This window comes from Phalangium opilio, unplaced genomic scaffold (genome assembly GCF_054372755.1).
Source record: "Phalangium opilio isolate 3A_F unplaced genomic scaffold, DU_Popi_V2 ptg000011l_1, whole genome shotgun sequence".
NCBI lineage: Eukaryota > Metazoa > Arthropoda > Arachnida > Opiliones > Phalangiidae > Phalangium > Phalangium opilio.
This window is the reverse complement of record NW_028324147.1, coordinates 2,036,210-2,058,931: the sequence shown is the minus strand read 5'-3', so window position 1 is coordinate 2,058,931 and position 22,722 is coordinate 2,036,210. Positions and strand designations below refer to the sequence as shown.

The window sequence follows — 22,722 nt, the reverse complement described above, 5'->3', positions numbered from 1 at the left end:
GTTTCTTACAATTTAATTATTTAATGATATTATTGGGTGGTTCAACCATGGTTCCCAAGTTCCATTGTGAAGTTCGGGGTTGGATAAATAGTCGTAAGGTGGATTTCTGGGTGGGACTGATGTTCTGTGGTATTCTTGCAATGTGCTAAATAGGTAGGCTTTTACCTGAAAAATATGTAAGGAACGGTTTAGGTGATACTGGGATGTTCTTTAGTCTTTGAGGGGCTTGCTCGGGTGACTCAGTATTTCAATGTTCCAAGCCCCCAGAGACTTCAATAAGTTACGATATATTGCTGTTTTAAACTTACATCGGGTCTGATATTGATAATATTCTTGAATTCGCATGGATCGTCCTTTACATTGAAGAGACACATTCCTTTGCTCAAATCGCAACTCCATGATTCGTTACTCGGTTTAGGTCTAGGACCGCATTTAATCTTTGAGATCACTTTAGGGGCCATGGGTTTACCAGTGTTCTTGTAGAGATCTTTTAGAGCCTGATAGGTCAGACTGTCCGAGTCATTTTGGATGTGGTCATATTCCATCCCGTAGTCTAAAGGTTCGATCCATTTGCTAGCGTCTTCGCTTTTCGAAATTCCTGCGATTAGTTTGAAATCGCCGTAACGCACAGCCGTCGATTCGAATTTGAAGTCCCAAGCTACCAGAGAGTCCCTTCTGGGTGATACACCATTTTCCGAGATGACTTCCCACATATCGTGGCTGTTTAACTCTCCCAGTTCCGACACATTACCCCCTTTAAAAGAATATCATTAGTTGAACACTTTAAATAGATTACCAAACAAATTTGAAACTATTTTTACCGGCAGCATGGTACAGTGTAGGCATCCAATCGGCTATATGCATAAATCCAGGCCACTCGTACCTTGACTTTTTAAGCATGGTACCCCAGATGAGCCCCACCGCTTTGATACCACCTTCGAAGGCTGTACCCTTGTCGCCCCTAAGGGGCCAATTCGACCCACCAGCCCTTGTACTTCGTGTTGTAACGGGTGCCCCATTATCAGATGATATCACGATAATGGAGTCTCGAAGCATGTCCTTGTTGCGTAATTCTTTTACCACTTCGCCAATTGAGTCATCAACAGCCTTTAGAGAACCTGAGGTTCGTAAAGTAGTGAAATTAGAACCGTTAGGCCTAACTTTTGATTAATTTAAAACTAACCGGCGAATGCACGACGTTCCGAGTCCGAAATGTGCCCGAACTGCTTGGAGTACTTTTCGGGGACAGTCATGGGTTCTAGGAAGTTACCTCGATGTACACCATGATGGGCCAAGTACAAAAACAAAGGCTAAATTGGTTTAAAGGCTAGATCAATTATACTTTCGTATCTTCCATTTCACTAATTACCTACCTTGCTGGCGTTATGGTGTCGTATGAGTCTCTTAGCTTCCTTCGTGTACACATCCGTCAAATACTCTCCCTCCTTTTCATAAACAACCCTCCAGTTGTCCCTGAAGTCTTTGCCATCAAACAAAAACCTTAAGACAAATGAAGATAGTTATTATCTTGTCTTAAGCAACACGGCTTGGACGCTTACATCTGCCTTGGATCTGATTCGGGAACGTTTATGCCCTTGTCTCTGGTAAAGTCACTAGTTGATCTGTGAGAGTAGAAGTCCACTGAACCAGTCCAAAAACCATAATGAGAATCAAATCCACGTTGGGTTGGGGTATAGTTTCTATTTGAGTAACCGACATGCCACTGAAATGGTATGGTCGGTGAGGTTATCTTTGACGAAACAACCCTCTAATGAGGTAATATCGTAGCTTACCTTTCCAATCATTCGGTTAATATATCCCAATGGTTTCAACCTTTCTGGTAACGTCTTTATGTCCAAGGGTATACCAATATCTTGAGGAGCTGCTATCAAACTATGCATACCTTGTGTGGAAAAGGTCCAGAGTTTAGGTTTAGTTGCTCATAATTGAACGCCTTGAAAATTTTCTTCCATGTTGCTTGAACCATGTAACCTTAAAAAGTTCTCAGGTTTGCGTGAAAACTTTCAAGGGGCTCTTTTATGAACTGTACGAAGCGTCATACTTACCAGAGGTTGTAGGATAAACACCAGTAAGCAAGGCGGCCCTACTTGGCGTGCAAGTAGAGAAAGAATAGTAATTGTTGAGTATGATTCCATCCGATGCCAATGCGTCAATGTTAGGCGTTGAAATACCTCGAGTACCGTGAAAACCGACATCGTACCAGCCCTAAAATATTAAAGTTAAATATAAACTTATAAAATTAAGTTTAAATCAAAATTAATTTTATTAATTACCCAGTCGTCAACTAGAACGAAGATTATGTGAGGTTTTCTTAAAACGTGTCCTTGTAAACCACATGTTAAAATTATCACAAACAAAATGGAGTTGACTAGCTTGGATATCATAGTCCGGTCTCTTAACTGCGGTGAATTTGATTTTCTCGGGTTTTTGCTTCAAAATCAAATTTATTCTTATCATGACATTTTTATATAATATAATATGATAAAGTTGATGGATTTATTCCCTCCCCTATTGGAGCACAGCGCTAAAAGATGATTTTATAAATTATTAACGTTCCTGATATAACCGAAGTCTATCACCAGAAGTGGAAGTGACACATTGTATATGACAAGCTCCAGTTTGTAATCAGTGACAAACTTATGAAATATATCATATGAAGTTATGATATTGGTATATACTAAAAATAATTTTTATTAAATTTATTATCGAATTTAAACTTTATTCATATAATAAATATACAGAAATCCAACTTAAGATAAATATATTTTGTTGTATATATAAATATCGGGATATTAGTGCGATATCAACAACGTTTAAAATTTACACAATCTCATCATTTTTCCAAATTTAACTTTTAATTTGTTTTACTTTCGGTTAACTTTTTCATTTTTAACTTTTTCATTTTTAACTTTTTCAATTTTAACATTTTCATTTTTAACTTTTTCATTTTTAACTTTTTCCATTTTAACTTTTTCATTTTTAACTTTTTCAATTTTAACTTTTTCATTTTTAACTTTTTCATTTTTAAAATAAGCCGATTTGTTTTTCCTCCAATCAAGTCTTTTCTTAGATATTTTGATATTATAACAGTATCGTATATTATTAACAAGGTTTTTTTTAATTGGGTGTTGTTGGTCACGTGACAATTCAAAAAATGGTATAATCGAATAATCAATTCGCAAAATACTCTGTCCTTTTTATCCCACTCCACAAAAATTGGGACTTTTTCAGAAAAATTGATTTTTGATATATTATATATTTCTTCCCTTTTCTTGAGGTTGTCAAAAATTCAGTGACTTTATATAACAATTAAATAATAATTATTTAATACTAAATTCATGATATGATCCCAAGTTTACATTTTAAAGGTAAATTTAACCAAATTTTTGTCTAAATTCCATTTTAAGTATATAGCAAGTTTATCAGTCAGAAGAGAGCGAATCAATTAAAAAATAAATTAATTAATAGGCATTTAAATTAATTAAGCCATTAATTAAGGGATTTTTATAAAATTGTCGTTAATTTCTTTTTTTTAAAGGCTGATTAATCACGTTTATTTGATATATATTATTTATTCTATCCAATTATATTTTTTATTTTAGTAAAGAGAAATAACTTAATAATTAAAAGTATGACGATATAGTCTATCCCACTTTGATAAATAATTTAATTAACTTTTAATTATCCATTAACCATTGTCATACTTTTAATAATTAGATTACTTCTAATCTAAGGCCCTATTTTATTTATTTTTACAATTTAAGAAATAACAACCTATTTTTTAATTAGCTAAGCTATTACAGCTGTTTAATTAATTTATATTATTTAAAACACTTACTTTTTAATTACCTATATATATATATATTTATGTTTAATAATAATACTGTATTCTTTTATTTTAATTTCCCCCTAAGTTATGTAAGTTAATAATTTACAATCTATAGGAGTAGGAGATATTTATTTCAAATTAGGCATTTTTTAAGGCCTATAGGTCTAAATTGGCCTATTTTTTAAATACACTCGTAAAGCTAAACATTTCAATATATATTTTTTTAAAACAATCTCCCCCTTAAGTTTATTTTCTCATAAAATTTGATTGTACGAATTAACGTAAAAATTTTAATTGGTTACAACAACAAACGACAAAATTTTTAAATTAATTGAATTTTTCCTTTAAATTAAGTTAAATTCAAATTCTCAAGGAAGGTTTTATAACTTTTATTATGCTAGGCCTAGGCCTAAAAATAAAATTTAAAAAGATTGCGCGCGAGAAACGAGAATTTTCACGAGGAAAACGTAACGTTCCTAAGCCTAATTATGAATATTTTCAAAATAGGCTTAACAGTGGTTATTTTAATTCAAGGAAGACCAGTTATTGAAAAACGTTAAAGATTAACTCGCCGTAGAAAATTAAATAACGATTAAATCGAATTAAACCTTCCTCGAAAATTTTTATTTAATTTCACGTTTAAGTTTATTTTAGAGCGGAACCTTTTTAATTTAAAAAGGCGCTCATTCTGTACTGTATTAAGCCTCGGCCTCTCCTCCCCATATTTGCATAAATGATTTAAATTTCATTATTAACAGCCGTGCAGCGGGTAGCGCCGCTAGATTTTTTTTATATTAAAAATTTGATTTCGTCGTTTACCTTCTTTGCCCCAGGAAGATTTTGGTACAACAAACGCTCAAAGCGGTGACCAATAGCAAGAAGGCGAAAGAAGCGTAACAAATTGCGAAGTAAATAATAGAGAAGACAAAGACGGTTCTATCGCACCAATTACTCGGTTCGTATAACAAGGGCTTGTACCTGATGTTGTCGGAGATAGATAGAACCCAGTAATTACCAAAGCCGAACCATATCAGCAAGAACGTCGAAAGGACAAAGTCCGCGATGTTTTTGGTGGTGAAAATGCCAAAGTCTTCGACATCCATCCCTCCGGAGACGAAGCCATCGTGTAAAGGCTCGTACCGTCGACTTCTAATCTGTCTCCACAACCAAGTTCCCACCTTGACCAACCCAAACACGCCGCCAACCAGTAAGTAGATTGGAATGTTTGGTTCTTTGGGACAGTGACCCAAGTTTTGAATTCCTATTTTTTGTGTATTAGCAAGGTTAGTTTTAGTCAGACTCGAGCACGCGTCACTCAACACTTCAACCAATGACATAATATTTCTAAAGAGGACCAGAAACGCGTACAGTTGTACTTGCATCGACAAAGCTATCACTCAGTTTTGCTATCCCCTATACGGTTTTATATTATCCATGACTCAACTCCTATTTAACTTTTCGATATTCTCTTTATGACATTACTGATGACGAGATGCTAAAAATAGCACCCCCTACTTTGAATCTATCACGTTCAATGAAATCTCTTAATGAACCTTACTTATTTGTTTTGCTAAATTAGTATATTATAATTTAAATTTGGATCTGCCCACGTAAACAGTTCACGCTTGGAAACACATCAACTTAGGTGTTTGTTTACCCATGGTATAATCTGACAAGATTTATTTAAATAAGCTTAAAATTTGCATTAAAAGTTAAGTCCATAAATTATAAACCCCTGCTAAATAGATTTAACCAGGAATGCATAAAGCTACTAGGAATTATTGCGAACCGCATATCTCCCATGTTGATTTCTACAAGGGCCGGGCTTGAGAACTTACAGTCCTTCACACGTCATAACTCTGACGTCTTTCTAAAACTGCCGTTTCATTTATTGATATAGCAACGCGAGGTCAGGCGCGGGCGTAAGGTTCATTCAACACATGCAGCGAGGTTAAATTCGGTACTCTAGGTCTATCTCTTCCCACACAAAATCTTCCTGGATATACGTTGAGAAAATGACTCCTAAACCATAATTCCTAGTACCTGTATGTATTCCTCATTTCCCCGTACTATATATTCAATCCCACTTGCAAATAGAAAGCGCTCTGTAAAGCTTAACCCTGCCCAATATTAAAAATAGAATCCTACCTTAATAAAAGGGAATAAGGATGGAAACACAAAAGGAAAGTATATAGGATTTAATTAGAGGGTTTTGATGTCGGTTCTTTTATGATGTGAGGAAAATCCCTTAAAATGCAGGCGAATTAAGGATTCCGCGACACACTCCTTTCCTTCCCTTTCCTTTCCTTTCCTTAACCTCCTTTTTATCTTTATATAGAATTTAAGGACCCTATGATCACCGTGGTTTCCTCTTTAAGGAGTTATTTTCTTTTCTTTTTTCCTGATCGATGAATTTGAGTTGACTACGCTTAATTAGTTCTTAGTTACGGCGCTGGTGGGAGGGGGGAGGAGGTAGGAGTTTAATGAGTTTCGTGCTAAGCCTTCGCAAAACCATTATCTGATACGTTTCTGAAAAGTGGGCGTACTCGTATCCTAGGTTTAGATTTAATAGCTATTTTTCGATGAATTTTCAAAAATTTTCCCAGGTAGGCTTATATAGCTACTTGTAGGCTCACGCAATTTCTGTTCTTTTTAAACTCGGATTTCAACAACGTTTCTTCTACTAATTGATGATACGGTTGTAGGAATTTTAAAGGGATAGACAGGGTGTTTCCCAAAGTACATTGGGTCGATTTTGAGTCTTAAAATTACAACTTATGATTTACCGATGATCCCTGATATTTAAGTAAGAAACCGAACAGAGAATGTTAATTTTATTTAGGGGGTCATCCCTAAAACATTTTATTTAAATCATAACTTGTTTAATGGGTATCCCTTGTGGCAAAAACGTCATGGAATTTACTGGCACTGTACTTCGGTCCCTCCTTTTTTGCATCCCTCTGTATAACTCCAATTTCTTCTTCAACTCAACTAAAGGTTCTTAACTTCCAAAGACGTTCTATTTTAGTCTCGGAGAGTGCCAAGACATTCAAGACGTAGAAAAGCAGACCTATGGTTACTCAGTCAGGCTATTTTCTCTTAAAAGTATTTTATCTGGCCTGCCTTATTTGAAATCGATATGTCCATCTGCTTTTTCTCAAGATATCCTCGCCCGGGGGGGGGGCGCTAAGAGGGGCGTCTAGATAACCCGATACCCTGTTCAATGGATACTCCTTGGAGTCCTTGGAAAGATGGCATCGATCTAAAGTTAAACGCGAGGCTATACTGGTTTGCAACAGCGCCCCGTTCGTTTTTCTATACCTTACAAGGCCCTTAAATACTATAAATGTTTGAATGGTTGAATTGAAGGGAATATGTCCGCTTGCTCCTTCAATGATGCTATCATCCTATTAATCATCTAAGATTTTTAAGAGTTTTTATTGAAAGATGGCTTAAAATTGAAATGTAATTTTGGGTTTTTTATATTGGGAAAGGTCATTGAGTTATTGTAACATTTTTAGACTTCCTGTACCGTGGATTTTATAAACCCCATAAGGGATAGACAATCTGGGTTGAGACAGAAATAATAACGGTATGTACGAGCAAGGATTATTTATAGTATATCAAGGTTATTCTAAATTTAATTCAAGAACTCACTGTTTAAACTTAAAGTTAAAGTAAAGAAACATACCTATGACTAGCATGACTAGTTTGAGTATAACCAACGCCATTAATAAGATGGTGACGAAAACTGCAAAGAAAAGAAAAGAAAGACTTGTTAAAGAATATTGGTTCAAATGTCCTTGACTCTTGAGTGTTTTCCAGCTCAGCAAACTTAAGGGGTGCTAGAAAAAATAACTAGTTTCTTTCATCAGAAGTGTTTACCGAACAATTCTGGTATTTACGGAGCAAATATGATCTTAAAAGCAAGAAATGTTCGCGTTGCCAAGAAAGGTTACGGTGGTTACCATGACAACCGCGAAAAATCAAGTTTTAAATTTCGCGGTCGCTTGGATAGAGGGCGCCATATTGTGGCACAGCATTGGTGGGTGACCTCTTCCCTTAATCGGCTTGTAATTAAGTTAAAGTCAGCCGCGTGTGTAATTGACAAAGGACTTTCACCGCGTTAACGTCGCCAGTTAATTGATAATTAATGTTTTATTGAATTAAATGTAAATTAGTCCTGGGTAGTCTTAATGAATGTTAGACTTAAAAGTAACGCGCTACTAATAGAACTTCCAATTTCGAAATTGCCATATCATGGTAAGCTTAAAGTTAAGCCTTGGTCAAGGGTCACCCATTTAGGAAGTGGGGAATTTTTTTAACGGTTTAATTTAATTAAGCCTTGGTCTTCAATTTGATTTGGTGCTAGGCATAGAAATGTATGTTTCATTGCAAATAATCTTAAATTTTTTCAGCCCAGTTTTTTCAGCCATATTTTTATAAACAAGCCTAGGTTTAATAATCCCAAAATCTAAAATCAAATCGTGAATAAGACGGCAGGCAACCTGACCCGCCATTGTACTTATAGTGTAAGCCAAAGGTTAGGTTCAGTGAGGGGTCAGGTTGCCGTCTTCTACTCAAAATCTTTAGCCTAAATATTTATTATAGTGTCCTTTAGTGTAAGTTAGAAATCAAACGTAAATCTAAAGCGAGACTTTGGGTTTTTGCTTCTCGATTGGGAGAAGGTTTTTCAAGAGGCCAAGTGTCTCAGTGTGGGAAAAGGGTTAGATAAGATTGCGTGAAGGGTTGCTATGGTAACTAAGAGCGGAATAAAATGGTAAAAATGGCTTACTGGTATTCCAGATGATTTTGTAAGTGCGAAGGAAGAGATCAAATATACCGGAGGAATCGAGATTGGCTTCCTTCATTTGATATATGATGGAGCCATAAGATTTGTGACCCTGAACCTCACTCATGCCTTCGAAGAGTCGTCGCTTGTCATCCATACATATCGCCTGTGACGAACGACCCGAGACACGGACATCCAACAGCCAAAAGAAATGAAAAATCGAAGATCGGGGTAAGTCGATATAATATTTTTTTCTTCTCCGATTTTTCGACATGGTCGGACCCCCCCTCCCCCACTGTATGGCCACCGTTTGCGCAAACACTGTCTGAATCCCTGATGACATACGTATACACTTCACGTACGCTTTAAGGACTCGAAAAAGGCTATCCCAGAACTGTATATTTTCCTTAGCCACAATTATTGTAGTAAAGGAAACCATAGTATTGGTCCTCCTCAAGGACCAGCAAATGTTTACCTTAACCATTACGGTGTACCCGCCCGCCTATTTGTCTTATCATTCTATATATAGAACCCACCAGAAAGGTTGGTCGCTACCTTGCAAGCCATTCTTAAATGCAAATTTGAAATTGATAATGGTTTTTATTTTGTCATTGGGAGTTGTTATGGGATTGACGTGGTTTAATGGTTTTTATTGTACGTAAAAATCGTTAATTTGGACTTGGACTGTGGGGGGGGGGTCATGGTGGTGGTGGTGGTGGGGGGGGGTGAAACCACCGAATCATTGAAATTTAACGATTAACAATTGGGTGTTTTAATGACATGGAAATTTCATGGACTTTACTACTCTGTGTTTGAGGTCCAAAATGTATATTTGAAAGTCTATACAGGGTTGGGTACATTACCTGAAAATCGTATAAAATACCCTTGAAAAATGTGGGGAGTTTTTGAAAATTGGTGTGAAATGACTCATGGAAAGGTCAGGGAATATCATATGTTTCTTTATAAATTTCCCAATAGTATTTAATACCATGAACAAACATACTTAATAAGTTAATTTTGGTACTAATTCATTATTAAACCCACACAACATGCTGACTTAGCAATTCAACTATTACGTATTTTTATTCCAAATAAGATAAGATACCTTGAACATTTTATTGAATTTTGGTATAAATTACAAGAATCACAAGCAAAATCAATTCAATTCTTATATACAGTCGCTAAACTTGACTATCACGAATATAATATAAAATACGTGTAAGCCTTGGCTTCAGATGATAAAATTTCAAACACAGTAATCTAACGTATACATCAACAACTAATATACAACACCCATTCTTTTTTTATTTCTTTTACAAATTAAACTTACACTGAATTAGTTGAGAAAAGCTTGAGCCACGTTTTTTAGGTTTTTTTGTTTATTATTGGGGTGTGGCTTGATTGTTATTTATTAAGAATAAATATATTAAAATATTATTTCGGAAGACTTGGAATGAGGATTTTTGGTTTCGATTTTTGGTTCCCTCGCGCAAATTTACATATTGAATCGTTAACCGCTGTGTCTGACCCCCGAAGAAGAGAGGGTTCGCGTGCTACTGACTGCTTTCAAAGCCGGAACTCGATCGAATGCCTGGAATTTCTCGGACCCTGTTCTCTCTCTCTCTCGGCTTTGGTCCCCCCTTGATAGAATGTACTACCACCCTAACCCTTGGTCTGACTGTAACCAAAAGCGCAAATCTTGCTAAAACCTGGTCTAAACCACTGCCAACTACTGGAACGACGTGCTATGCGCGAGCCCAGATTCGATTCCCCGGGACCCTAGTCGTACGCGGCGACAGGAACGTACGTGATTTAAGAGACAAGTACGGTAGCCCTAGCCCTGGAATGGAAATGGACACGTTGGGTCAAAAAGATTTGTGGTGTTGTTGCACGCGTTGCGTTCTATGTGGTTTATTATTATTATTATAGTTTGGTCAAGCCAATGCTATCCTATGGTATGATGGTATCGATCTGATACCACGCGCTAGATGGCATGGCATGGCGGGCAGTTATTGATTAGTAATGGCTGGCGCCGGTATTGAGCAATTTAGATATAAAATAAAAATTGGCTTCGATTGGTTCGATAGAGGAAGGAATTTCAAGCTCGGAGACTGAAGGAGAGAGAGGAATGGAGTAGATATGTTCGTGGGCTATGCTTGGCAATGATTGTTTCCCCGAGTACCTCGCGCGCGTGCTTTGCAGCTTTGGTAGTGTATTGTTAAGTACTGCCACCTAGCGGAATTTAAAAATTAGAAGCCAGTTCAGACGAATTAGCTTCTAATTTTTAGAACATAGAGGGCGTTGTCGACATTTACGTAACGTACAACCCTACCAAAACGCCCTCCACTGAGGATGCTGGGAGGACTTCGTTGTCCTAGATTGGGGTACAAACGCTAAGGAGATTACGACTCCATTTCACTTCTATCCTCCAAGTTTAAAGTGAAAGTCTCGCATTTTGGATTTAAGTTAATAGTTTTCATTATTTTTTTTAACTGGCATACTTTTCTGTGACTCTTACACCTTTGCTAACAAACATAAATATAAAAATATTTGGCGCCTCACTTTTGGAAAAGTTGTAATGAATTTTAGTCGTGTTCACAGTTTCACACCGCGGACGCGAGAACTTCAAATAGCGCAATCAAAGCGATTAAGTTTGCCTCCAAAAAAAAAAATCTGGTACTTTTGATGTCGTAATTTTGGGGGAAAATTGGTTTTCTTCTATAAAAACTGTCGAGTACATTGTTAGAAAGCGATTTTGTCTTAGAAGACTAACACCACTGTGTTGGTTTATTGGATTTTTATCCTCGTCTATATCCTATATTGAGAAAATTATACCTCTTCAAAGATAATCCTTTTTTTCTGACCATCAGCGGGATTTTGGTTTCGGTGGGGGGGGGGGAGCCCAGGAAAAATCAATTGGTTCCTCTCTTGACATTAGCATCGACCATAGACGATCGGTTCATCTTAGGAGTGCAGTTAACTCTAGGCTTTTAAGACTCGTGGAGGTTTAAGTTAGGAAAGCCGTAGTATTTTCTGTACTGTAATCTCTAAACTGGGATGAACTATAACCGATTTTCGCGCCTTTCTCTATAGGTCCTAGGTCCTTGTTTATCTACGAATTTAGACTAGGCCCTTTCTCCCCCAATTTTTCAAGAAGGGTCCGTTTTCTTTTAGAAGCAGGATTTACGAAGAAATTCTGGGTTAAACGACCATGCCCTATGCAAAAGTTTTTAATTAATTTTCAAAGTATTTCACGCTCTGACCCTATTTTTTAATTTCGAAACAAGATGTCGCTTTATACAAGTCGTTCGACCAATTATAATCTAAATTAGAAAATGCAAATTATCCAAAGAAAAAAAGAACACAGAAGGGGTACGTCGATCTCTGACGTTACCTAATGTACAATTAAGTGAATTAGGCCAAAGATAATTTTTTTTTTTCGGACAGACTGAAGCTATAACCCCATTAACCTCCCTGATAATCGGCTTTGAAAACGATTTTTGAAAAGAGTGTGAGAAAAAAATTAAAGTAGAGTTCGAAGTTAATTCCTTTCGGTCCATAGTAATTGAGCCAGTAAAGTCAGTACTTTAATTATGGGTAATTTATTCCTTCCCCCTTACTTCCCCTTCATTAAATTAATTTCGTTAAACGTTGTATAAATAGGTTATTAACTGCCCATTTAGGAAAATCGAAATTTCTAGTTTTCTTCGCATGCTGTAGACTTTAGAGAAAATTAAATAGAAAAATTATGTAATTTTTTTTATTATCGACAATAGCATTTCGTTATCCCTTTGTAATATTTTTTGGGGGCTCTATTTTGGGTCGGTGCCATGACCCATAGGACATTCAACTTTTGCGTGTCATCCCAAAAACAGCCCAACCCTTTTAATTTACTTAAACCGTTCTTAGGGCGCTCGTAAGGCTCTGGTTTCTGGACCAAATGTATACCTGCTGAACTTAGCAAGGGGTCAATCGAACCGTAACCCATCCCCCTCCCTGACCGACTTCTGGCTGCAGACAAGCTTTTTATTTTACGCGCCTTTATTACGCGGATTATAGCTAAATCTAAAAACTTTCCCGCCAAATATCACGAGGCTGCACGCGCCATTTATTTATTCACGTGATTTTGTAATTTTCTTCTCTGTTCATTTTAAGTTGATTAATAAAGCTCGAAGCGAGCTATAAGGTATAGGAGAGTTACGGGTCATTAGGTAACGTTAAGCCTTTCGTTCTATTCACTTTCTTATATTATGGGCGGGATATAAACGGATCCGCATTTCCCTTGTCTAAATATATCTTTAATTATTAGAAAATTGGTTCGTTGAGTTGAGTTTGCGCAGACGTTTTAAAGGGAGGGTGAATTAAAAATATAAAAAATAAGGAAAAACCAATTTTTGCCATAAGCCTTTTTATAATATAAGATCGAGAAAAAACTAGGCCGATTTCTGGGACATATTCAAAATATTCAGTGACCTTTCAACCTAGAAATATTCCGGCAAAGACCTCGAGTCGGTCATAAATTTCCCTTAAATCATTTTAGTAAAAACGTCCTTTTTACGCGTTACGCATACCAACGAGTTATAAAAAAATGCCCTTAAATTTGCCCGAAAGGCTTAAAGTCGACCATAAAAATGAACCCAAACTCCAATGAGTTGACTACTAGAATACTTTCAGCGCTTAACACAAATTACATCCGTTATCGTCCTTTTAAGCGATTTAATACTAATTTTTTTTTGGCAAAGGCTTAGTGATTAAGAGCAGACGTTAAAAGCAAGCCATAAAGTACTATACGCTACATGGACACGACACGAGTTAGTCCGTAAAATTGTTAATTGCAGTCAGTATATACGTACTCCCCAGCACCGTTAAAATAATTAAGAAAATGGATATAAGCTTTTAATCAGCTTATGTTACGTACCATTTTAATATATAGAAATGTTCCCCCCCACTTTTTTTTAGAATTATGTTTTTCTAAAGGAATGGTGAATCCAAAATTAAATAGTTTGTTTTGACATGGAAAAATTTTTGTAAATAACGTCGTGACACTTTCCCTTATATTTTTATTTGCATTTGGTGACACGATGATATAAATTTAATTTACTTGCACTATATCAAATCCTTTCATTTCCGGGTTTTTCCGAAATACTTTGCTTGATATCATTTCATCGCGTGACAAATGTCATCGTAAGTTTATCATTTCATTGCTTGCCCATTGGACGACTCTCAATTTTTTTTCTATGCAAAATATTGTATTTTAAAGCAACCATTTTAAACTGCGGCAAAAATTCTCGGTCAATGCCAAAAAATATTTTATCGCCTATTTTTCCTTATGACGCCGTTGAGCCGCGTTTAACTGTTTCTTATTTCGAAGAGAAAAGTGTCTCATATATTACAGACTTAAACAAACTTTCCCATTTGCATTTTTTTCTTTGAGTTTTTTCACATTTTCATCTCGTCTCATAGAAAAGAGATGGTTTTAGTCGCGACCAACAATTGCGCAAATTGAAGTGGGTTATATAATTGTTAACTTGTAGTTGTTGTCGTTGTAGATAAGATTCTTTCTTATATTGAGCAGTGCACGAGGTTAAGGTAAAAATTTACTGAAACACGTGATTTAGTCCTCTGATTGGTTGCGGCTTCACACCTCGAAGTTTTTTTACCGCTTATCACATACGAACCAGCTTGTTTGCGTTATGTAATTTATTTTTAACATGAAAGCGTACCAAAGCTGAAGGTATTTTATAGCTAAAATCCACTTTGGAATTTTCTTTCGTTTTGCTTCTAGCGTATTACAAATTCATACTGAAAAATTCCAAGTAAAATAGCACAGAAACTGATAAGCGCGTTCTGGGTAGATTTCTTCTTATTTTTCTTCTTTCTTATAAACTTTACAGAGTTCTTTTACAAATCGTTTTCAGTTCCGATATTATCTTTCTGGATTCCATTTCTTTTTATTTCCCCGGTTCAAGTTGAAGTTTTTACCAAGAAATTGCACCCAAAACTGTAAATCCTTGCCCCGAATCTTAGTGTTAGGTGTAGCTTCTCCCCAAAAAGGGTTTTTTCAACCGTAAGGGTTTCTCAATTTTTTTTTTCGGAACCCATTTAGTTTTTAAGTGTGAAGTTTTCGTTAATGGGTTTTTTTTTTCATTTCCTGCTGAAGATTAGTTAAAGGAAAATATTGTTTTTACTATACTTTTTATTTGAGAGAATTGGGACTATCTCGCTGTACACGAAAGTGCTGCGGGGTAAACATTTCTACAGGCGCCGGTAGGAAATACACGGAGTCTTTTGCCCCTAAATGGAAGCTTTCACGTAGGGCACAAAAAATACTCTATGTATTTACTATAATTTAGTATTTTGATACTGTAATATAGTTGTTTCTTATCGTAATCTAGTACTTTCGTACTATAATATAGTATTATACTACTGTAATCCTGTACTTTCCTACTATAATATACTATTATACTACTGTAATCCTGTACTTTCCTATTATAATATAGTATTATACTACTGTAATCCTGTACTTTCCTATTATAATATAGTATTATACTACTGTAATCCTGTACTTTCCTATTATAATATAGTATTATACTACTGTAATCCTGTACTTTCCTATTATAATATAGTATTATACTACTGTAATCCTGTACTTTCCTATTATAATATAGTATTATACTACTGTAATCCTGTACTTTCCTATTATAATATAGTATTATACTACTGTAATCCTGTACTTTCCTATTATAATATAGTATTATACTACTGTAATCCTGTACTTTCCTATTATAATATAGTATTATACTACTGTAATCCTGTACTTTCCTATTATAATATAGTATTATACTACTGTAATCCTGTACTTTCCTATTATAATATAGTATTATACTACTGTAATCCTGTACTTTCCTATTATAATATAGTATTATACTACTGTAATCTTGTACTTTCCTATTATAATATAGTATTATACTACTGTAATCCTGTACTTTCCTATTATAATATAGTATTTTACTACTGTAATCCTGTACTTTCCTATTATAATATAGTATTTTACTACTTTAATCCTGTATTTTCCTACCATAATCTGGAAAATAACAAGCTGATTGTCTGAAATCATCTTTTACTCTGAAACACCGTACACGCCTTTTCATGAAGTGCATTTCATACTCTTTTTTGTTGTCATTACTTATTTCAAAACATAAGGAGAGATTCCAAATGTCAAGCGCATTGCATCCCCTGTCATAAAATATCTTGATCTTTTTATTCGAGCTGAAGATACGAGCGAACCCGAAACAATAGTATCCTATAAGTTACCGGAAGTAGTGGCGGGATAAATTCTTTGAATTTTCTAGAGAAACTTCATCTCTTTCTCCCTCTCTCTCTTTCAAGAATCCAGAATTCTTCTACTCTGTTCATTTTATTTCTTTACTGTTCCACAAATCTTTGTTTTAACAACGACAAATAATAGAAACGGAAAGTGAAATCCTGCAGCCGTAGTATATTATCCGTACTAACAGAAGTATATATTACTTCTCTTCGAGAGAAGTGTACCTACCACAAAGCGCGGTAATTGTAACATGATTCTTCCCAACATCATTTTACATTTGGAGTCACACTCTTTCTAATATCCCCTTCTGGTACTAGTGATGTTTACGACCTATGGCCACTAAGTCTTGACCTGTTTCCCCTAAGTTCCTTTTTTTATTTCGGCTATAGACCGAATCAGCGATGTACTTGAGGCATACTCGGTGATTATCATAGATTTCGTATAGTGCAAAACCGCCTTTAAATTTCTTATATTTCGCAACTTAAACTAGGCCCAGTAAAACAAAAACAAAACAACAAAACCGGATTTTACGGTTTTGCTAGAAGACTGAGAATTATTATATCTAGGCATAGGTCCTTTGAGAGATTTTACGGCTTTGTTTTATGTCTGACAACGGAAACAAAACGTAACATAACATTCTCCTTAGAAGAACTCATATAGGTCCCGAGAACATACGTACAAAGATCCCCTACCCCATGTGGGATATTGGCAAACGTATAACGCTCAACCCTTTTAGAGCAGGCGTACGTTCTTACTTTTACGAGTTCTTCTTGCCATGTAAATGGATTATAACGTGATAGAAAGGGTTTAAGGAAATGGCATAGAGTTCGCCTTTACCGTATTAGGTTGTATGGAGAGATAACATCGAGTGACAACTCTCCGTACCTCAATGCCCTTTCGAATGATAAATTTGACGTAACAGGTAATTGTTTTTGCGAAGGATGGATAAGTTTCGTTTCGTTTGCTTTTTAATCGCGTCTTTTCTTACCTTCTCTTAAGCCTTGGTTTGGTTAAGCCTTTGTCCTTTTCCATAGATTCTTATTTTAGATGAAAATTATATATTCTTACTTTCATAGTTCAGTTCAGTTAAGATGCTTAGGGATTTTGTATAAGTATACTGTCCTTTCTGGGTTTTGTTTCTCCGTGATATCACGGTTATTATGTCCTGTTTACGATTATTATCAGTCCCTGGATGTCCCAAGTCTCGTAAAATTGTTAAAAGAAGTGAAGTATATACTTTAAAAACCTGTTTTTGAAGAATTTTGAATCTTATCGACTAGTTCTCGAGAATAAGGAGAATCTTTTCTTTTCTTTTAAACACTTTTGCATGCATGATGAAAAGGGCGGCGAAAAAAGAGTTTTATTTCAACCAACTGACTTTTTTTTTTATTGTGCAAATATATGCAGATCAGATATAGGGAAGCGTAGGAGATGCAATATCAGTTCGGTTCAAGTCGAGTCGAGTCAATATACGGTTTCTTATATTCTCTCTCAATCTTTAAAGTTATATATGTATATATACTTCAAAGAATTTGTTGATGTCAAAGGTCAAAAAATAATATTATATACTGTTTAAATCTATGGGAAACATTTAAGATTTTATTCAAATTCCAGTTTCAGTTTCTTATTGAATCTATAAGCCTTTGAAGTTTAGAATTCCAGCTTATTAGTTAACCGTTAACTCGTTAGCATCCTTTGAAGTTTAGAATACCATGCCTCTTCGAAATGACATCCGTCTCATATTCAATCCGGTAAGTTTTCCTCATCTTACCATACCATATCATATCACCGCTCGAGAAGCTAAACCACATTATTTAAATAACAGATTATTTATTCAAGCGTTGAAATATAATTTTTCGTTGTTTTTATTACACGCTGCGATATATGCATATTTCAATAATTTTCTCCGCGGCATCGGCAGCTGTCGAATATTTTCTTTATTCTCGCTTATTCCGGGGGGGGGCGTCAGTTGTTATTAGAGCAACCGCGTTCGTCGTTTGTGCCTAAACTCATAATCTAAGATCGATATTACTCCGAGTCTAGCCAAAGTTTCAAACTCAATTTTCTCTCTCCTAAATGAACAATACCACGCACTCACAACTCCACTTTCTCGTAATTCTTTATAATGGTTGAGTTAAACTGCTTCTGAAACACAATACAATTGCTTATTAAGTGATTTTTACAAAAAGAAAAAGAAAAATTCACGCTATTAAGTTCATTTCATTTAATTTTGAAGTGAGTTATATAGCCTAGTTTCGTTGGGCAAAAGTTTGAATTTTTTTTTCATTTGAGGCATTGGTATCAGGATGTAATTAGACACTTGGGAGTGTCCAGTATGACACTATTTTATTTTACGCGAAGATTCGCTATCTTTCTACAGCTTCTTTGCATAGCTAGAGTCCAATCAGCTGTCTATGCTTCAATATTAATATCAGTTATCCTTTTTAATTTCTCTGAAAGACGACTTTAGTCAGAGAAACCTGGTTTTTGATAAGTGTAATTCGGTTTGCCATCGTACTCCTATAGTATTCATACGCGAGTTGTCCCCCAACTTCCCCAAGTTGTCGTCTTATATCACTTCCGTGTCCAGACGATTGACGTTTGAAAATTGTTCCACTCTTCTTGGGAAACAAGTCCTTCAGATTTATCGATTTAAAAATTGGCTTCCTTTTTTTCTCCTCTCCTCTCTCACTCTCACATTTTTGAGTTATTGAAGTTCCATTCATATTTTGGTATCGCAGACCCTGGAACCCCTGATACATTTTTTTCTTCAGGGCCTGAGGCCCTTGATGTTTCCCTATATCTTTAGAGAGTGTAGTCGACAAGCGAAACGAAAATAAGGGTGTTGATATAACTATAAATTTTCTTTTTTATTATTTTGATAAATCGGTATCCTTTATAGACATATTCGTAAATTGGAAATATATTTGACGACTTTTTAGAGATCCACTTACGTAACCTTCTTGTAGAAGGCTCCCTTCAAAGTTAATATACTTTTTGAGAGCGGTTTGTAAGCGTACATAATTCATATTGGAAATTTTTTAGGCCTAGTTTCTTCGGGTTTAAAGTTTATTTCTTTTTCAAAATATAAAATTGTGAAATCCATAAAACCGAAATTGAATTCAGGGTTTTTGATATTACAATTTTGTTCGAGGGGCTATTCACTCTGTACACTAATTAGAGGTAGGAAGTTTAAATATTAAAATACACTATACACTTAAATATCCAAATTCAAGCTTTCATACCGTCAATATATAGTAGGAAAACCCCTATGTTATAGTAGAATACTACTACATTGAGTCGTTTGAACATGTAAACCCGCGAGAACATAGTACGCGTGTCTCTAACTATAATTATCTCAGGACATATATCTAAACTTTAATTAATGTAAAACCATACCGTACACTTGGAATATTTCCTTAATATTAGTAGGAAAACCCTATGTTATAGTAGAAAAACTACTAAATTGAGTTTTCTGACTATCTAAGCATTTGTACGTGAGTTTGTAACTGTAATTATCTCAGGACATATACATGTTATAACTTAAATTAATTACTATCCTTGTAAGCTCTTTGAGCATTTGTTAAGTATATACTACCATATATACTTCTAATCCAGACTTAGCTAGTCTAGGCACGTTAAATAACATTTCTCATATAACACCTTAATATAATGGAGCTTACAACATGCGAGAAAAAGTCGTAAATTTCCTTTATTTATTTTTTTTCTTTTATGTTATATATCGTTCAATATAATTTTATATTGTTATTGTTATAACCCTTGTTACAATGTATATATACATATAAAAGTGACAAAAAGACTATATCAGATTTTAGCAATCTATATATATTGAAACATGGGTTCTGGAATCACCATCACGCGATGCCCAAAATCAGACCGCCCATGTGCTATAGTTTAACCCAGATTCTTGGCGATCAAGTGGTTACGTTTAAAATAGACCGAAGTGCTATTTATAATTGAAATTGTAGCTAAATATGTAAAGATTTGCATTAATTTTAAATTTAGAAATTACATATTACATACTAATAAGTTACCGATGGCCCGTTTAATTAAATCAAACTAGCATTGTATTTAATTTTCTTACTTAAATTTAAGGGGCCATACCTAAAATACTCCAATGTTCGTAATAACTTCTCAATATTCTATCATTTGCACTTTATTGTCCATAAATATTGAGAGACTAAGCCAATATATAACTTTAGTTTTTTTTACTATTCAATCAAACTTTGGTACTAAGCCTAAAGGTAACTTTGAAAGTTCGCCAGGGGATTTTTAGCTAGACGTTAACGTTTGTTTTATTAATAAAGAATGATTTATAAACGTGATTCCTTGGGTTATCGCTATAGTTTGCTTCCTTACTTACTTCAAGCCATATAGTTTGCTCTAGTAATAGTGTCCTTTTTAACTCTTTTTCGGGGAGAAAATGAGCCCGCGCCCCGGTAAGGGGTCAACTTGGTCAAGATATTATTGATGACCCTAAGGGAGTTTATAAGGTTACCCCCTGTGGAAAGTTTCCCTCGTTAATTATTTCTCACCGCCCCCCCCCCCAGCCAAACTGACTGACCTTCAACTTAAACCTTAGTTTTGTGGGTCAACTTGCCATGTATAATTGAATACGTAGTTTTGGTTGGGCCTTTGTTAGTTGAGAGAGAAACCTCTTTGGAAATTAGTGATTCAAATTGTACTGTGTATTCACTGAAAGCTGTTTTTACCGATCCAAGTGGCGGGCTTTTGTCAGAATGTTTGTTAATTATTAGAGAAAGGGCTTTGAAACTGATTTAAACTGAACTGTGCCCACTGAAAAAGGTTTTGTTAATTCAGAGATTTGTCAGAGCCTTTTGTGTTTGAGATAAAATTACTAGAAACTGATTAAAACTGAACAGAAGTTAATTCAGAACTTTTTGTGTTTGAGTTAAAATCGCTAGAAAATGATTAAAACTGAACTGGCTTACAAAATTATTTCAGTACATTACTTAGAAAAATGGGAAGATTTTGGTTTCAAGGGGTTAAAGGTTAAATTAGAAACATATTCGTATTTATTCCACGAGCTACATTTGTCAATTATTTTAAAGCGAGAATTCCCTGATATTTCATGGAAAACTAGGAAACAAAAACTGTAATTACATTTTATCCGCTCCAAAAAAATGAATTCGATTTGGAAAACGCTGTCGGTTTATTCAGATTAAGAAACGAGAGTGAGAAAGAAAGAAAACATCTTGAAAAGAGATTTAAAATTTATTCAAATATTCTTTCCAAACCAATTTTGACTTTCCCACATTTTATAGTGTCATTAATTTGTCAGTGAAAGGACATTTTTATAGATAGATAAAAAAAAAGAGATTTCGGTTTTAAACGAATTGAAAGTCGACATTATTTTCTTCTTCCCTTTTAAGGACTAAGCGATGTATGCCAAAAATATAAAATTCGTTTTTTTAAATTTTATTTTGGATTTAAGATTCTTTGATTTTTAGCCATAAAAGAGAGTTATAAAGATGTTTTCAAATAGTAAAATACTATAAAAACGTCCATATTTAATTCAAGCTAAATTAATTTAGTAAAAAAGTCATTTCATATTAAATTATTATATACTTCTATTCAATATGACTTGGGAACGAGACGTCCTTGGCAGGTTCAAAATTTTGTACGTTATTGACGTTTCGTTTGAACAAAACTAACTTACTTAAATACAGTTTAGACATTAATGTTTTATCAATGTTTACAAAGACGCGTGGCCCCCATTAACTTCGCGTTAAAATCTAAATTATTCTCGACGTATTTTTATCTGTACTATAGTGAATTGACAGTAGGTACGAAACTGTAATCGGAGCGATACACCCGTACTAAATCCCGTAGATATAAAGTAGTTCCTGTCAATTCGTATGCTCTAGTTTCAGGGGTGTATAATGAAAACTGTCACACAACTGTCAAATATGAAAACACACATGGGCGGACATCAATGTCTGTAAAAACAATGTACTTTTAGGGGGGAGGGGGTGCCTAGAGTTTAAAGGTCACGCGCTCGAGTGGGCTGAGAGAAATAGAGGCTGCCAATAGCGTCAAGGCGCGCGCAACCTACAGCCCAGGGTAATCATTCAAAAAACCCTTCAATTTAGGAAGGCGTTGGCATGGCAACCGAATATACAAAATAAGAATACGTAAATGTATTTTGCGGTTTTATGGAAAAGTTACGGGGATAAATAAAAAATGGACTAAATTTTTAGGCCTATTTGTTGTTAGTTGAGCTTGAGGTTATCTACAAAATTTCATTGAAAGCTATTTCAAATTTAAATTGAAAACTTTTTTCAAGAGTGTATCTTGCATTTTTTTATTTTATTCATTCTGTCTTTCGGGTTCTTATGATGGAAAATTGCTCTGTACCTTTTCAATTCCCAATACACTTTGCTCACTTTGCCCCCAAAATCGACGGGATAAGAGTTGGGATGAATGTGTCTTAGCTTTTCAACTATGCCCCCCTGAAGACACGATATCGTTTCGTTCTTTGACTTGGATATCGCTCTATCTTTAGACTTTAGTTGAGCCCTTGAGTGTCAGTGACGTGAGTAAAGTATTTTTTGGAAAGCCAGCCGATTTACGTGGGTGAAAGGTGCGCGTTGTACTTGACTTTATAAAGGAATGATGTAAGATGCGAATTATAATTTACTGGAAGACAGCTTCAACCCTTTTTTTCAATTTTCCTTTAATTAGTTGAATCCTCCATAGTTTACAGGCATG

General features: G+C 35.0%; 2 protein-coding genes across 2 annotated transcripts in view; both read right to left on the bottom strand.

Annotated features, from left to right (window-relative positions):
* Positions 1-12: 12 nt before the first annotated feature.
* LOC149709805 (arylsulfatase B-like) lies at positions 13-2,405 on the bottom strand. Its single transcript, XM_089860742.1, has 9 exons — positions 2,295-2,405; positions 2,067-2,226; positions 1,794-1,903; positions 1,560-1,723; positions 1,374-1,500; positions 1,184-1,310; positions 822-1,118; positions 309-754; positions 13-165 (listed from the first exon to the last, which is right to left on the bottom strand). The coding sequence occupies exons 1-9, from the start codon at positions 2,403-2,405 to the stop codon at positions 13-15; spliced, it is 1,695 nt and encodes a 564-aa protein (XP_089716868.1).
* Positions 2,406-3,739: 1,334 nt separating this feature from the next.
* LOC149709804 (uncharacterized) overlaps positions 3,740-22,722 on the bottom strand; it is a 34,297-nt gene continuing 15,314 nt past the window's right edge. Inside the window, exons 2-4 of the mRNA XM_089857930.1 lie at positions 8,646-8,808; positions 7,542-7,601; positions 3,740-5,111 (exon numbers count right to left, since the gene is read on the bottom strand). Of these exons, the coding sequence (XP_089714056.1) occupies positions 4,666-5,111; positions 7,542-7,601; positions 8,646-8,808 (669 nt within the window). The 3' untranslated portion in view covers positions 3,740-4,665. The remainder of the gene's footprint in view (positions 5,112-7,541; positions 7,602-8,645; positions 8,809-22,722) is intronic.